This window comes from Podarcis cretensis, assembly GCF_951804945.1.
Source record: "Podarcis cretensis genome assembly, chromosome: 11".
Classification (NCBI taxonomy): domain Eukaryota; kingdom Metazoa; phylum Chordata; class Lepidosauria; order Squamata; family Lacertidae; genus Podarcis; species Podarcis cretensis.
In genome coordinates, this window is record NC_137180.1 from 55,062,883 (window position 1) to 55,078,418 (window position 15,536).

Below are 15,536 nucleotides of genomic sequence, written 5' to 3' on the forward strand. Positions count from 1 at the left end.
CCCTCGCGAGCGCCTTCCCGCCTCCTCAGCGGCCCTGAGGGAGACGAGCCGGGAGGGGGGAGGCTTCCTGAGGGGCGCCGCGGCCTCTCGCTCTGCGCACGCGCGCGCAGACGGAGCGGGGGGGGGGCCGAGGCACGAGGAGGAGGAGGAGGAGGGAGGAACGTTCCAGCCGCCGCCGCCGCTGCCGCCACCTCCTACGTCGTGCCTCTGGCTGGCTGGTGTTGTTGTTGGTGCCGCTGCTTCTGCCGCCGCAGACACGGCCGGGCAGGCGCCGTAGCGCGCATGCGCCACATCCGGGTTTTTTTCCCTCTCTCTCTTCCCTTCTCCCTCCCTCCCACCCTCCCGCACTTGCTGCTGCTTCTCTCTGTCGCGCCGCCGCCGCCGCACGCCGCCCTCTGCTACGGCTCCTTCACCACCTCCCGCAAGCGTGCGCACAGCGCGCATGCTCAATCGAGGGCAAGCCAGGCGACGGCGCCCTAGGTTTTTTTTTCTCCTTGGAAAAGAATGCGGGCGGGCGCGGAGTAACCGCGGGAACCAGGAGAGGGGAAGGGAGTTGGGTTTTTGGTTTTCAGGAGCGTCGTCAGCGTGCGAACACAGAACGGACGGGCGGTGTTTTTTTTAAAAAAAAAACTTTCTTTTGCCCTGAAATTGCTGGCTAGCGAGGAGGGGTCGATTCCTTCCCGGAAATACCGCCGATTTTGCTAAAAAAAAAAACCCGCACTGCTTATTGTTTGCAGCGTGCACGCGGTACAGGATTGCTACCAGGCGACAGCCACCAACCTTGATCTGCCATCAGCGCTGGGTTTAGGGCACACACACATTTTCAAAGAGAGGTTGAATGGCCATAAATGATAAGTGACCTAGTTGAGATTCGCGCATTGCAGGGGGCTGGACTAGATGATCCTCAGGACCCCTTCAAACAAGTCTGTTTGTATAAAGCAAGGGATCTGAGGAGAACCACCAAATGACCTCCCCCTCCTCACTTTTGGGATGGGGTGTAAGGTCCCTACACCCAGCCCAACTTCAGCTTGGGTCAACAAGGCAAGAGAATCCAATTGTCAAAAGCTGGGCTTGCTTGCTGGTTGCCAAAGTCCAGCAATTTCCACGGTTCAGAATCCTGGCCCCGCCAACCATAAAAGCACCTAGCACTCGGGATGTGATTAGATGCAGTAATTGCAAATTGGATCAGGGACCAGCTAGCAGGGAGAAAGTGTTGAACTCCCAGTGATTACAAAATAAAAAAATTCCTTCCAGTAGCACCTTAAAGACCAACTAAGTTAGTTCTTGGTATGAGCTTCAGTGTGCATGCACACGAAAGCTCATACCAAGAACTAACTTAGTTGGTCTTTAAGGTGCTACTGGAAGGAATTTTTTTATTTTGTTTTGACTATGGCAGACCAACAAGGCTACCTATCTGTCCCAGTGATTAGTTGCAGGAAATTTTTCCTTGGCTTGGGACACTGAACAGGAGGAAACCCTGGGGATAGCCGAACCCAGGCTATGCTATTTAAAGGGGAGAATGTGCGCAGCAGTTGGGATCTTCGGCCCAAGCCACGCCCTCTTTCTTTGAACATGGGAAAGATTCAGCCTTCATGCCCAATGGGCCTGCCAAGTTTAAAATTAGATCAAGGACATCTGAGCTCGGATGGGATCTCGGGGGAGGCAGAAGTATTTTTAAACTCTGGATGCACTTGGATCCAAAAAGCAAAAGGGAAAGTAAAAGATATCCAGTTTCATGACATTTTAGAAGCTGCAGAGGAGATGAACCACATTTCACAATCCTTCGTGCTTCTTGCCTCCAACACATAGTTGCCTTCTGCTGCATTCCGTTCCATGCAACACAACACAGTAACACAGTAATTTGAACACCGGTTCTTGTACTATTAAAGGTAAAGGCACCCCTGACCATTAGGTCCAGTCGTGGCCGACTCTGGGGTTGCGGTGCTCATCTCGCTCATCTCGCGTACAGCTTCCAGGTCATGTGGCCAGCATGACTAAGCCGCTTCTGGCGAACCAGAGCAGCGCACGGAAACGCCGTTTACCTTCCCGCCGGAGTGGTACCTATTTATCTACTTGCACTTTTTGGCGTGCTTTCAAGCTGCTAGGTTGGCAGGAGACGTGACTGAGCAACGGGAGCTCACCCCGTTGTGGGGATTCGAACCGCCAACCTTCTGATCAGCAAGTCCTAGGCTCTGTGGTTTAACCCACAGCGCAGGTGCCAAATAAACTGCATTTGTAAGAAACTGATATTTGATTACGGTGGTACTGCACTTTGGAACTCCTTGCCACTTGACATGAGGCAGGCACATTCACGGTACTCTTTCTGCCACCTGCTAAAAAATATTTGTTTATACATGCCTACATAGATATCTATCATGCCAGGGTGTGTGTGTTTAATCTGTTTAGTTTATCACTGATTATATATTGTTTCGAATTGTAAAAATGGTTGTTCTTAACAGTTTTGACTGATAATTTTAGCGTTCTTTTTGTAAACCGCTTTGAGGTTTCTGACAACCGAGTGCGATATAAATTTTATGAAATAAATGAACAGTGGTTTTGTGAGTTGATGTGCAGTCTGTGGATGAGATTGTGCACTTGAGTTCTCTGACTATACATATTTCCAATCCCTGTTTTATGATTTTGCCACATTGCACAGGTCTGTGTTATGGCAGATGGATCATGGAGCCTGATATCACCTGCAGGCACTAGGGTCTACCCACCTTTTCCCCATTATAATTCCATCCCAGATTGCACTTCACGCCAAACCTATTTTCAACAGATATGCATTATGACTCTTAAGAGTCTTAGTTTAGGAAACTGAAATTTGTAATGGTTTGCCTGAGATCAAAGGCTAAGCCAGCTGATTATGCTTTCAGCAGAAAGTAAGCTTGCTAGCCCAGTCTTTTGATGATTTAATTAATATATTTGTCAAAAGGAAAGCAAGGATTAGGTCTTTCAAGCAGGAAAAGTGTCCATAAGTAAGTCCAATGAATCAGGTCCGTAAGTGCCTCCAACTGGGCATTAAGAAACTAATTTGGAAGTAAACTATAGCTAGAGGTTCAGCCTATCAGCAAATTAATTTGGCGGCACTATTGTTACTTTTTTCATTGGAATATCAATGGTCATAAAATCCTCGGCTAACACCACTTCTTGGCCATCCAGTACCTCCTCGGCTTGCCTCTTCAGCTCCATGACATCCACATCTCCTTCACCAGTCTGACCTGCTGGCTTGTATCTCTGACTGAAGTGAGACAGAACCAGTTTCTTCACTTTGCACAACTTTGCAAACTCCGCCGCCACCCGTGGGGTGCTGTGACCATGCTCCTTCGCCTTGTCTGCCTGGGCATCGTCCAGCGTGGCTTCGTGAACCAAGAGATCGGCTCCGTAACAAAGGGCCGCCGCTCCGTCTCCTACAATGCCAGAGCAGTCTCCTAAAATGCAAACTTTTCTCCCAGGAAGCGGGTCTTCCGTGACATCTGAAGGAAAGATGGTTGTACCATTTTCCAGGACAACTGTAGCCCCGTTTTTCAGTCTGCCGTATATAGGGCCTGGTGGAACTCCTAGAAATTAAAGCACAGGCCCAAAGCTATTTGTCAAGAAGCTTGGCTTGCAACAAAATTTTAAACACACTTTTGAGCAATTGGCAATTCCCCAAAAATTCACGCATCCTTCCCACCAAGTTTCTAGTCCTTATGAATGCACATTTGCAAAATATGCAGGCATTTTCTGCAGCATACTTTTTCCTCCGATGGTACCTATCCAATGATCCATCCCAGATCCATAACCATTCCCTCCCTGCATCAGTGACCACTGCTAAAGAACATTTAGCTGGACAGCTCAGATGGTTAGAGTGTGGTGCTGAAAACTCCAAAGTTGCAGGTTCAATCCCCATAAGGGCCAGTTGCATATTCCTGCTTTGCAGGGGGTTGGACTAGATGATCCTCAGGGTCCCTTCGAAGTCTGTATGATTTAACATTTTATGCAGGGGAAATAGTGAGTTTAGAATAAAGTGCATGCAGGGTTTCCATTTTTAGGTACTGAATTGTTTCTGTTGCCTAACAAGTTCTACACATGAAAAAGTTCCATCCTATTCAGATTCCTTTTCAACCCTTTCTCGCTGCATCCATCGCCACATGACTTTTTGCCCTGTAGATGATATATTTTAATACTTGCAATATGACATCTGCAGTGCTTCAGCCAAGGCCAGCCTGATACTACAACCCCGCACATTAAATATAGCTCTCAGTTAGCCTTGGTTGAAAAATAAAAAGGGTAGAGCTATAATCTTATGCAACACTGATTTTTCCTTCCCTGTTACATGAAGGATGCTCTACTTTGAAATGCTTTTTTTTGGGGGGGGGGGCGTGGAAGGAGCTCTGCTCTTACCCCACATAGATTTCTGCACTAAAGTTTTCAGATTTGATCAGAATCATTAACCAACATTACCTGCGTCTCTAAACGAGGGAAATACAGTGGTACCTTGGGTTACATACGCTTCGGGTTACATACGCTACAGACTCCGCTAACCCAGAAATATTACCTCAGGTTAAGAACTTTGCTTCAGGATAAGAACAGAAATTGTGCTCCGGCGGCAGCAGGAGGCCCCATTAGCTAAAGTGGTGCTTCAGGTTAAGAACAGTTTCAGGTTAAGAACGGAGCTCCAGAACGAATTAAGTACTTAACCTGAGGTACCACTGTATGTGCATTAGTCTGCAACAGCAAAGGGAAAGAAGAGCGCAGGCATCTCAAAGACTGGCCTCAAAAGCACATCCCACATGAAACCAATGGCGATTACGTGAAGCTGGCTGATGGCTTTGAAGACACACACACAAATGCACTGTGCTAAATTAATTATTCCCTAAGGTGCCACAGCACTCTCTTTTATGGGCAAAAGCAAGCTGTTTCCCCTGCTCGGGAGTATCAATACTCCACCAGGGCCAGGGCCTTTTCAGTGATGGCTCCGACCGGGTGGAATGCTCTGTCCCATGAGACTAGGGCCCTTCAGGATTTAACCTGCTTCCATCAGGTCTGTAAGACAGAGCTATTCCGCCTGGCTTTTCATTTGAATTCAGCCTGATCTTTTATTTCCCTTCTCTTCCCTTCCCCTCCCCTTTTATGAAGATTACCCACTCTGAGACCTCACAGCTAATTCTCCCCTGGCCTTGTTGCTGGCCCAAGTAGGACTAATTCAGCCAGCTAGCCCTGGTGATTATCTAATGTTTATTAGATGGATTTCCCCTAAATTGATTTCTGAACTTTGAATTTTATTGTTATTCATGTTTTTATACTGTATTTTATGCTGCTTTTACAATTTGTTGTTAGCTGCCCTGAGCCAGGTTTTTGAACCAGAAAGGGCGGGGTAATAATAATAATAATAATAATAATAATAATAATAACCAAAACAGGACCATCCACACACAAAAGGGCACAATCGGGGAAATTGCAAAGTTTGCCGTTGTAAAAATCTTACCCAAAAAACCCATTCTAATGAGAACTGAGCATGCTCAGTGGCCACAGAACACTGCCTGCTGAGCAAGGGAGGGGCAATGGAATGGGCTTGGCTGGCTGGCACCCTGAAGGAAAGGGCTTGGCTGGCTGGCACCCTGAACAGGAAACCTCCATGCTGCAACTTTCTGTTGCAGGTCTCACTAAAAAAAGGAAAAAAAGACTAGAGGTAACCACTGGGTGTAGATTCCCATCATCCATAATCAATGGCCATGCTGGAAGGGGCTGCTTGGAATTGCTGTCCACGAACTCTAGAGGATACCTGTTGTTTGTCCCTTTTTTAAGACAAACTTCAAAACACCTGCTACAGGACAGTTTTCCCAAGGGTCGAAAGAGGCAGGCCCATTATTACCTAGTTCCTTCAGCTTCTGGGCATTGAGTTTGCCAGGCCGTGGCTTCTCTTCCACGAGAAATCCGAAGGAAGGTATGCGGTGAAACAGCCTAAACGCCTTCACCACAAACTGAGAGTTGTCCACCAAGGTGTACGAGTCTTCTAGAGGGTCCAGGCAAAGGGTTTTTCCTGGTGCCTCTCCAGACGAGACCATGTCTCCGTCCACAAAAGACAGCTCCTTCCGTTCCTCTGCAGGGCACTGGTCTGGCGTAGGCACCAGTTCGTGAACGACCCAAGGGAAGGCGAGCTGCGAGTGGGAAAGCTCCAAAGTTCTGCAGATGAAGCTCCTCAGCCCAAGAGGTCCATAAATCTCAACCGGCAGCTTGTTTGTGGCAGGGCTACTCTGGAGGCTGATCGTACAAAGAAGCCCAGGCAGGCCAAAGATGTGGTCCCCATGGAGGTGTGTTATAAAGATCTTCGCAATCCTACCTAAAAACACAACAATGGATTGGAGATGAGAGAATTCAGGAGGCATACGTTGAAAACAGCACATGGAGAAAACAGAAGTTCACACCAGAGAAGTACAAATATGTTAGGCTATAGTTCCATTCCACCTTTAGAACAGGCATATGGAGTTGTTCTTTTTCTTAACCGCCATCGCTTCTGTCAGCAAGGTCCACAGAGGTATTTTTGGTTCCAACATTCCTTTATATTTTATCCAGATCTTATATAATGATTTCCTTATTAGATGATTCAGAAAACCCCTGTGGACTTCACCTTGTCATAAATTAGATAGGCATGCCACCCATTATCGATTATCATAATCGGTATGAGTCAATATTTTATTATTGTGACGCTTCCTGGCTTGCACTTTAGCTTCTTCATTTTATTTTATTCTTGGCTATGTTTGCCCTTCTTAACAAAATCAATAAATATTATATGAAATAAAACATCAAATGAGTAAATAGAAATGGTTGGTGACACCTTGGTGTACAGTATAGGATTGCAGCCTTAAGCGTGGAACTGGAAACGCATACTTTTCCAAAGCTGCCAGCTTGGCTAGAACCTCTAGCTTCTGCTGGAAAAAACAAGATTTACCAACTATAGAAGAATGGCAGATGAAGATGATGGACTATATGGAACTTGCCGAACTGACCGGGAGACTCCGAGACCAGAGAGAAGAGACGGTGGAAGAAGATTGGAATATTTGAAAAAATATGTTAATATTTAGATCTTAGAATAGCTGTGGAAGTAGATTTAGGCTGTAGGGTTACAAGTAGAAGATAGTGTATTTTAAAATAGTATTATTTGCAAGTGAAGATTTTTATGGGTAAAGTAAGTGTGATAAAAAAAATGGTTAGAAATTATGATATATGTAAACTGCTAAAGATGAGGTAAAATAAAAATCAGATAGGGGGGACTCGGGGAAGCCCACCTAACAATGTTTCGAAAAAATAAGGATAAGACAAGAATCTGTTTCTATTGTTTGTTTTCCTGTTTGTGCTGTTTATTTGTGTTATAAAATGAATAAAAAGGGTTTTTTGGGGGGGGGGGAATAAAACTTCTAGCTTCTACCAGCGACTTTAGAAAAGAGGTTGTTGGCATCTATCTGACTCCAGAGACAATGGAGTTCGCTGACCTGCTTTCAGATGACTTTTCATGAACTGGGTTTGTGTCCCCTCGCCACAATCGAACAACCAGCTTTCTCCTTCAAAACGGACCACCGTAGCCGAGGCCCCTCTCGCTGGAGACGGGTAGGCAGCCCCGGTTCCCAGGAAAGTAACATCCATCGCCATTTTGCTCCAAATCAGCGCGGTACCCTAACGGAGACAGTAACAAATGGGATTTACTTTTGGGTTTTCTGGCCCCGTGCACAAAGAGAAAAGCTACGTGACATCAAGATGTACTGGTAAAGGCTAAGGCTGCAGTCCTAAGCACACTTACTAAAGCGTAAAGGCCTAAACACCAGAATTCTTGAATAACCAATGAAGCTGAATGTTGCATGATTTAAGGCAGACAAAAGAAGTCAGCTCCCAAAGAGGTAATGACTGACAGCCGCCAAGTTGGATGTCTTTCAAAGAGGATTAGACAAAGTCATGGAGGATAAGGCCTTCAGTGGCTACTAGGCATAATGGCTACGTTCTACCTTCACTGTTGGAGGAATTTGCTTCCAAACACCAGCTGGTGGGGATTGTAAACAGAAAGCGTGCGGCTGTGCTCAGCTCTTGCTTGTGGGTTTTCCATAGGCATCTGTAAGAACAAACTGCTGCCTTTAATCTGATCCAGCAGGGGTCTTCCTAGGTTCCTAAAGTCAATGGAGCTCATGTTTACTCCTCTCATAGAATCACAGAATAATAATAATAATAATAATAATAATAATTTTTATTTATACCCCGCCCTCCCCAGCCAAGGCCAGGCTCAGGGCGGCTAACAAGCAATAATAAAAACAAGTTGAATGAATACAACTTAAAAACAAGATTAAAATACAACATTAAAATACAGAAACATTAAAATATTAAAATGCAGCCCCATCACAGTAGGAGAAAGGAAAAAGAAAGAGGGGGAAGGAATCAAATTGGCTCCAAGCCAAAGGCCAGGCATAACTACTCTGTCTTACAGGCCCTGTGGAAAGAAATCAGATCCCGCAGGGCCCTGGTCTCATGAGACAGAGCGTTCCACCAGGCCGGAGCCAGTGTTGAAAAGGCCCTGGCTCTGGTTGAAGCTAATCTAACTTCCTTAGGGCCCAGGACCGCTAGGGTGTTGCTATTTATGGACCTTAAGGTCCTCCGTGGGGCATACCGGGAGAGGCGGTCCCGTAGGTACGAGGGTCCTAGGCCGTGAAGAGTTTGAAGTAGGGTTACCAGACGTCCCCGGTTCCCAGGGACAGTCCCCGGATTTGCAAACCTGTCCCCGGACAAATTCTGTCCCCGGAATGTCCCCCGATTTGCAAATCTGTGCCCGGGAAACATGGCAGTGGCAGACTCAGCAGCCCGGAGCCAGCCTGGTAGGGCAGTTGGCTCTGGCTGGCTTCAGGAGCTGCTCACTGCCGCCGCCACTGCTGAAGGAGAACTGGGGATGTCTGGCAGTACACATCTCCTGCTCCTTCCCCCTTTGTTTTGACAGATTGGGTGAGGCTCAGGAGTCGTGGGCGGGCGGCTGTTGCCTAGGAGGGGCACAAGGCGCTCGGTTTTTCTGCCAGGCAAGGTGCAAAGCCCTTCTTTCGCACCCTGTGAAACATAAATGCACAGGTTTTTTTAAAAAACTGGGCAATGGCCGCCCACCTGCGACTCCCGAGCCTCCCCCGATAAGTCAAAACAAAGGGGGATGGGGGCAGGAGATTGGGTAAGGCTCGGGAGTCACAGGGGAGCAGCGCACCTTTGCCCAGTTTTTTTAAAACTCTGCGCATTTATGTTTCATAGGGTGTGAAAGAAGAGCTTTGCACCTTCATACAATATGCATGAGCGTTGGGCCCAGGGTCTTTTGCCTCACCATCCCCACTACTGACTCCCTGTTGCTACTCAGCTTCAAAAAAAAAAAAAAAAAAAAAAAAAGGGTCCTCGGATTCATTGAAAAAAAATCTGGCAACCATAGTTTGAAGGGACTCCAAGGGTCATCTAGTCCAACCCCCTGCAATGCAGTTATCTCAGCTAAAGCATCCATGACAGATGGCCATCCAGCCTCTGCTTAGAAACCTCCAAAGAAGGAGACTCCACCACCTTTCGTGGGAGTCTATTCCACTGTCAAACAGCTCTTACAGTCATAAAATTCTTCCTGATGTTTAGTTGGAATCTCCTTTCTTGCAACTTGAAACCATTGGTTCGAATCCTAGCCTCCAGAGCAGGAGAAAACAAGCATGCTCCCTTTTCCATGTGACAGCCCTTAAGATATTTGAAGATGGCGATCATATCTCCTCTCAGTCTTCTCTTTCCCAGGCTAAACATACCCAGCTCCTTCATAAGGGGGACATACAGTGGTGCCTCGCAAGACGAAATTAATTCGTTCCACGAGTCTCTTCGTCTTGCGGTTTCTTCGTCTTGCGAAGCACGGCTATTAGCGGATTAGCGCTATTAGCGGTTTAGCGGCTTAGAAAAAGGGGAGGGGAAAGGGAAAAAACTCGCAAGAACTCGCCCGACGTTTCGTCTTGCGAAGCAAGCCCATAGGGAAATTCATCTTGCGAAGCACCTCAAAAGACGGAAAACTCTTTTGTCTAGTGAGTTTTTCGTCTTGCGAGGCATTCGTCTTGCGGGGCACCACTGTAACTATTAATAATAACAACAATAGTAATGTATTACCCATTCATCAGTCAAAGGTCCCAGGCAGGATTACAACATTAAAACACAGTATGCAAACCAGTTTAAAACAGCTTACAATCACAGAAATATGGTGGGTTCTAAAATATACCCCTGAAGTGACAAATGTCATGGTAAATACTAATAATAATTTATTATTTCATGAGGCAAGCCAAAGTTATTTTCAATATAAGGACACATATAAAACAGATAACTACATACTTTCCAGACCATGGATCATCTTGGTTGCCCTCCTCTGCACACATTCCAGCTTGTCAATATCCTCCTTAAATTGTGGTGCCCAGAATTGGACACAGTATTCCAAGTGTGGTCTGACCAAGGCAGAATAGAGGGGTACTATTACTTTGCTTGATCTGGACACTATACTTCTGTTGATGCAGCCTAGAATAGCATTTCCTTTTTGGCTGCCACAGCACACTGTTGACTCACTGTTAAGCTTGTGGTCCACCAAGATCCCTAGACCCTTTTTACATGCTAGTAAGCCAGGTGTCCCCCACCCTACATTTGTACATCTGGTTCTTTCCGTCTAAGTGCAGAAACTTCAGCTTTTTGTTGTTGCTGCTGCCGCTTTGTAAATAGCGTTTTATAGATTGTAATGGTTTTATTAATGGCTTGTTAATATAGATTGTAATGGTTTTATTGATGGTTTGTTAATTATTTTACATCATCTGTGCTGGATTTGTGGTGCTCGATTATGCTTCATTATGGTTATTGCTATTGATTATCTGTAAGCCGCTTTGGGTTCCATCTGAATGAAAAGCAGCACAGAAACACAACCAACCAACCAGGGCCGGATTTAGGTTTGATGAGGCCCTAAGCTACTGAAAAGAGATGCGGGTGGCGCTGTGGGTTAAACCACAGAGCCTAAGGCTTGCCGATCAGAAGGTCGGCAGTTCGAATCCGCGCGATGGGGTGAGCTCCCGTTGCTCGGTCCCTGCTCCTGCCAACCTAGCAGTTCGAAAGCACGTCAAAGTGCAAGTAGATAAATAAGGTACCACTCTGGCGGGAAGGTAAACGGCGTTTCCGTGCACTGCTCTGGTTTGCCAGAAGCGGCTTAGTCATGTTGGCCACATGAACTAGAAGCTGTATGCTGGCTCCCTCGGCAAGTAAAGCGAGATGAGCACAGCAACCCCAGAGTCGTCCGCGAATGGACCGAATGGTCAGGGGTCCCTTTACCTTTAAGCTACTGAAGGTAATGAGGCCCTTTATATGTCCAGCTGTCCTTTGTCAACAACAAATTGTTGCTGTTTTTTGTGTTGAATATATGCTATATGGTAATTTAAGGACCTAATAGGTATCTAAAGTCATTTCCACATAACAAAATATTTATTTTATCAAAGTAATTGTTGAACTGAAATACAATTAAGAAGAAGGACAGTATTAAAGGGATGCGGGTGGCGCTGTGGGTTAAACCACAGAGCCTAGGGCTTGCCGATCAGAAGGTCGGTGGTTCGAATCCCCGCGACAGGGTGAGCTCCCATTGCTCGGTCCCTGCTCCTGCCAGCCTAGCAGTTCGAAAGCACGTCAAAGTGCAAGTAGATAAATAGGTACTGCTCCGGTGGGAAGGTAAACGGCGTTTCCGTGCGCTGCTCTGGTTCACCAGAACCAGCTTAGTCATGCTGGCCACATGGCCCGGAAGCTGTATGCTGGCTCCCTCGGCCAATAAAGCAAGATGAGCGCCGCAACCCCAGAGTCAGTCACAACTGGACCTAATGGTTGGGGTCCCTTTACCTTTAAAGTATATTAATAGTGAAATTTGGGGGGTGGGCCAAGTGAGTGGGGCCCTAAGCTATAGCTTGTTTAAAGGTAAAGGTAAAGGTACCCCTGCCCGTACGGGCCAGTCTTGACAGACTCTGGGGTTGTGCGCCCATCTCACTTAAGAGGCCAGGGGCCAGCGCTGTCCGGAGACACTTCCGGGTCACGTGGCCAGCGTGACATCGCTGCTCTGGCGAGCCAGAGCTGCACACGGAAACGCCGTTTACCTTCCCGCTGGTAAGCGGTCCCTATTTATCTACTTGCACCCGGAGGTGCTTTCGAACTGCTAGGTTGGCAGGCGCTGGGACCGAGCAGCGGGAGCGCACCCCGCCGCAGGGATTCGAACCGCCGACCTTTCGATCGGCAAGCCCTAGGCGCTGAGGCTTTAACCCACAGCGCCACCTGCGTCCATAGCTTGTTTACCTTATAGTAAATCTGGCACTGCAACCAAACTAAATCAAACATTCTGCAAGAAAAGCTTGTCTCGCCAGATAGAATGGCATGTACCACTTCAGGTTGCAAAGGAGGGATAACATTGCTGGGGTTTTTTGTTTGTTTTAAGACAGAGCATTAAAAAACAGTAACCCCCTACTCATTAAAACAGTGACATGCATTTTAACCCTTTCCTGGCATGCATAGAACCTCAGCCAATCTGCAGACGGCATTCATCAACCTGGGAATTCCGCCCCATAGCGTTGGACTACAATTCCCATCATCCCTAGTCATTGCTGGGGCTCATGGGAGCTGGAGTTCGCCACCTGATTTTGCTCCTGAGCGTAAAAGCAGCTCGTTTACAGTTCCCTGGGGTGTTAGGTGTGTGTGTGTGTGGTTTTTTTCCTACCCACCTGGAGTTTTCTCTCTCGGAGTCCTCCTAGCTTGAGAGCCCGGCTACCAAGAAGGGGAAATAAGAAAGTAAAAAATAGGTGATTTTTGTTTAAAGAGGAGGGTTTTTCTGGGCTCTAGCAAGCCTCCCTGCTTGAAAATCAGTTTTGCTCATTCGGACCTTTCCCCGGTCCAAAACGATCCTTGCAAGGAAGCGGAGGAATGAACTGCTCTCTTTGCAAGCTCAGAGGCGCCCTTCTCCTGCGGGATGGGGGGCTATTCCGCCTGCTCAGGAAGTGAGCATAATAGGAAAGGCAATAGGTTCCGGGGTTGAGTCCGTTCAGGGGGAGGAGGAGGAGCCGCTGCAGAGGAAGAAAAGGAACCGCTTTGGTATTTTGGATGCAGCTGCTGGCGAGTCTGGAGGTGAAATGGCTGAAAATCGGGAACGCTTCTAATTTCATTATTTTATGCAAAGTATCTTAAAAAGTGCACAAAAGGAAAAGGTACAATCGGCAGCTGAAACTGATGGAATAGGCTGAATTAGCAAGTTTAACTAGTAAAATTGGACTAAAATGGTCAACCCAAAGCTTTACATTTCTGGTGTTTATCACCACAACAGTTCTCAACACTGGGTTTTAGGAAAGCGAATAATTTAATTAGGCAGCGCCTATATGATACTGAGCGGCAGAATAATTTGGCCACGATAAGGAAATTTTGTCCACGGTATGATTATTTCCCACCTAGTCATTTTGACACGTTGGCACCCTATTTGCAAAATTTAGCAATTCCAAAATACAGGCTGTACTTGAGGGTCGATTTCGAAAAACTCCCCTGGAAAAACGGTTATGTCCCTGTGGAAATGGCAGTATTGAATCAGTAGCTCATCTGCTTCTGGTTTGTACTCTGTAAAGATTTGAGGAGTGAGGTTATTACTTATTACCCCTCTACTACTATCCATACCACATCGCTCAACCATTGCTACTGTGTCCTTTCTTCTAGCAGAGAGATGTCTAACTGGTAGATCCCGTGCTGATCCTGGTGGATCGCAGGATCCTTGCGTACAAAAAGTTACAGGGGGAAAGCTAAAAAAACCTGCAATCCTCCCCCCCCTCCAAAAAAAGTTCAACAACTCTGGGCAATCCACCCGCACAATGGGTAGATCACTGCCAGGTTTTTTTTATACTGGGAGTAGATCAGAGTCTCTTGGGAGTTGGACATGTCTGTCATCAAAATAATCAGGTGACAGCAAAAAAAAAAAAAATTAAAAAAAATGCAGGGGCAATTGGAATAAGAGCTATTATTTGATTATTGATGTGAACCTCCAGAATGTATTTTCTTCTATCAGATCAAAATGAGCAGATAACATCAAAGGTTGCTAGGTTCATAGCAGGGGCAATCAGAATAAGGGCCACTAACTGACTGCTAATTCAGGACTTTAAACTTTGCTTTTATATCAAATTTCCTTTTCTGCATATATTGTAATGTTTTACTGTTGCTATGGCCATTGGCTAATGCGAATAAAGTTTTATTTCTCTATCCAGAATGTATTTTGTATAGTTAAGTTTTTACCTCTATCTTCAGTACATTTTTATTTTGTTGTTATGGCTAGTGGCTGATGCAAATAAAGATTCTTCTTCTGATGAATTAGAGAGCAAGGCAAGATAGTTTTTAAGGAGGACTGGGAAATGTTTGTAGATTTCTTTAATTTTTTTTGTAAACGTGTTAAAATGCAAGGCGGTTTTGAGTAAGAACAGCAGCAAAGTGTACCTGAGAAGGTAAAGGTAAAGGACCCCTGGGCAGTTAAGTCCAGTCAAAGGCGACTATGGGGTTGTGGCACTCACCTCGCTTCCAGGCCAAGGAAGCCAGTGTTTGTCCACAGACAGTTTTCTGGGTCATGTGGCCAGCAGGACTAAACTGCTTCTGGCGCAACAGAACACCGTGACTGAAACCAAAGTGAGTGGAAATGCTGTGTACCTTCCTGCCGCAGCAGTACTTATTTATCTACTGGCACTGGCGTGCTTTCGAACTGCTAGGTTGGCAGGAGCTGGGACAGAGCAACGGGAGCTCACCATGTCGCAGGGATTCATAGAATCATAGAATCATAGAGTTGGAAGAGACCACAAGGGCCATCGAGTCCAACCCCCTGCCAAGCAGGAAACACCATCAGAGCACTCCTGACATATGGTTGTCAAGCCTCTGCTTAAAGACCCCCAAAGAAGGAGACTCCACCACACTCCTTGGCAGCAAATTCCACTGTCAAACAGCTCTTACTGTCAGGAAGTTCTTCCTAATGTTTAGGTGGAATCTTCTTTCTTGTAGTTTGGAACCATTGCTCCATGTCCGCTTCTCTGGAGCAGCAGAAAACAACCTTTCTCCCTCCTCTATGTGACATCCTTTTATATATTTGAACATGGCTATCATATCACCCCTTAACCTCCTCTTCTCCAGGCTAAACATGCCCAGCTCCCTTAGCCGTTCCTCATAAGGCATCGTTTCCAGGCCTTTGACCATTTTGGTTGCCCTCCTCTGGACACGTTCCAGTTTGTCAGTGTCCTTGAACTGTGGTGCCCAGAACTGGACACAGTACTCCAGGTGAGGTCTGACCAGAGCAGAATACAGTGGCACTATTACTTCCCTTGATCTAGATGCTATACTCCTATTGATGCAGCCCAGAATTGCATTGGCTTTTTTAGCTGCCGCGTCACACTGTTGGCTCATGTCAAGTTTGTGGTCAACCAAGACTCCTAGATCCTTTTCACATGTACTGCTCTCAAGCCAGGTATCACCCATCTTGTATTTGTGCCTCTCATTTT

At 46.4% G+C, this 15,536-nt stretch overlaps 1 protein-coding gene and 1 long non-coding RNA gene across 2 annotated transcripts in view; one reads left to right on the forward strand and one right to left on the reverse strand.

The window, feature by feature from the left end:
• Window positions 1-2,899: 2,899 nt before the first annotated feature.
• Window positions 2,900-15,536, reverse strand: part of ELAC1 (elaC ribonuclease Z 1) — a 218,386-nt gene continuing 205,749 nt past the window's right edge. Inside the window, exons 2-4 of the mRNA XM_079995048.1 lie at window positions 7,476-7,656; window positions 5,858-6,325; window positions 2,900-3,560 (exon numbers count right to left, since the gene is read on the reverse strand). Of these exons, the coding sequence (XP_079851174.1) occupies window positions 3,076-3,560; window positions 5,858-6,325; window positions 7,476-7,632 (1,110 nt within the window). The 5' untranslated portion in view covers window positions 7,633-7,656 and the 3' untranslated portion in view covers window positions 2,900-3,075. The remainder of the gene's footprint in view (window positions 3,561-5,857; window positions 6,326-7,475; window positions 7,657-15,536) is intronic.
• On the forward strand, window positions 7,551-14,259 carry LOC307226427. The gene is made up of 3 exons (XR_013843408.1): window positions 7,551-7,668; window positions 8,059-8,146; window positions 12,753-14,259. It is a non-coding gene; the product is annotated as an uncharacterized lncRNA (long non-coding RNA).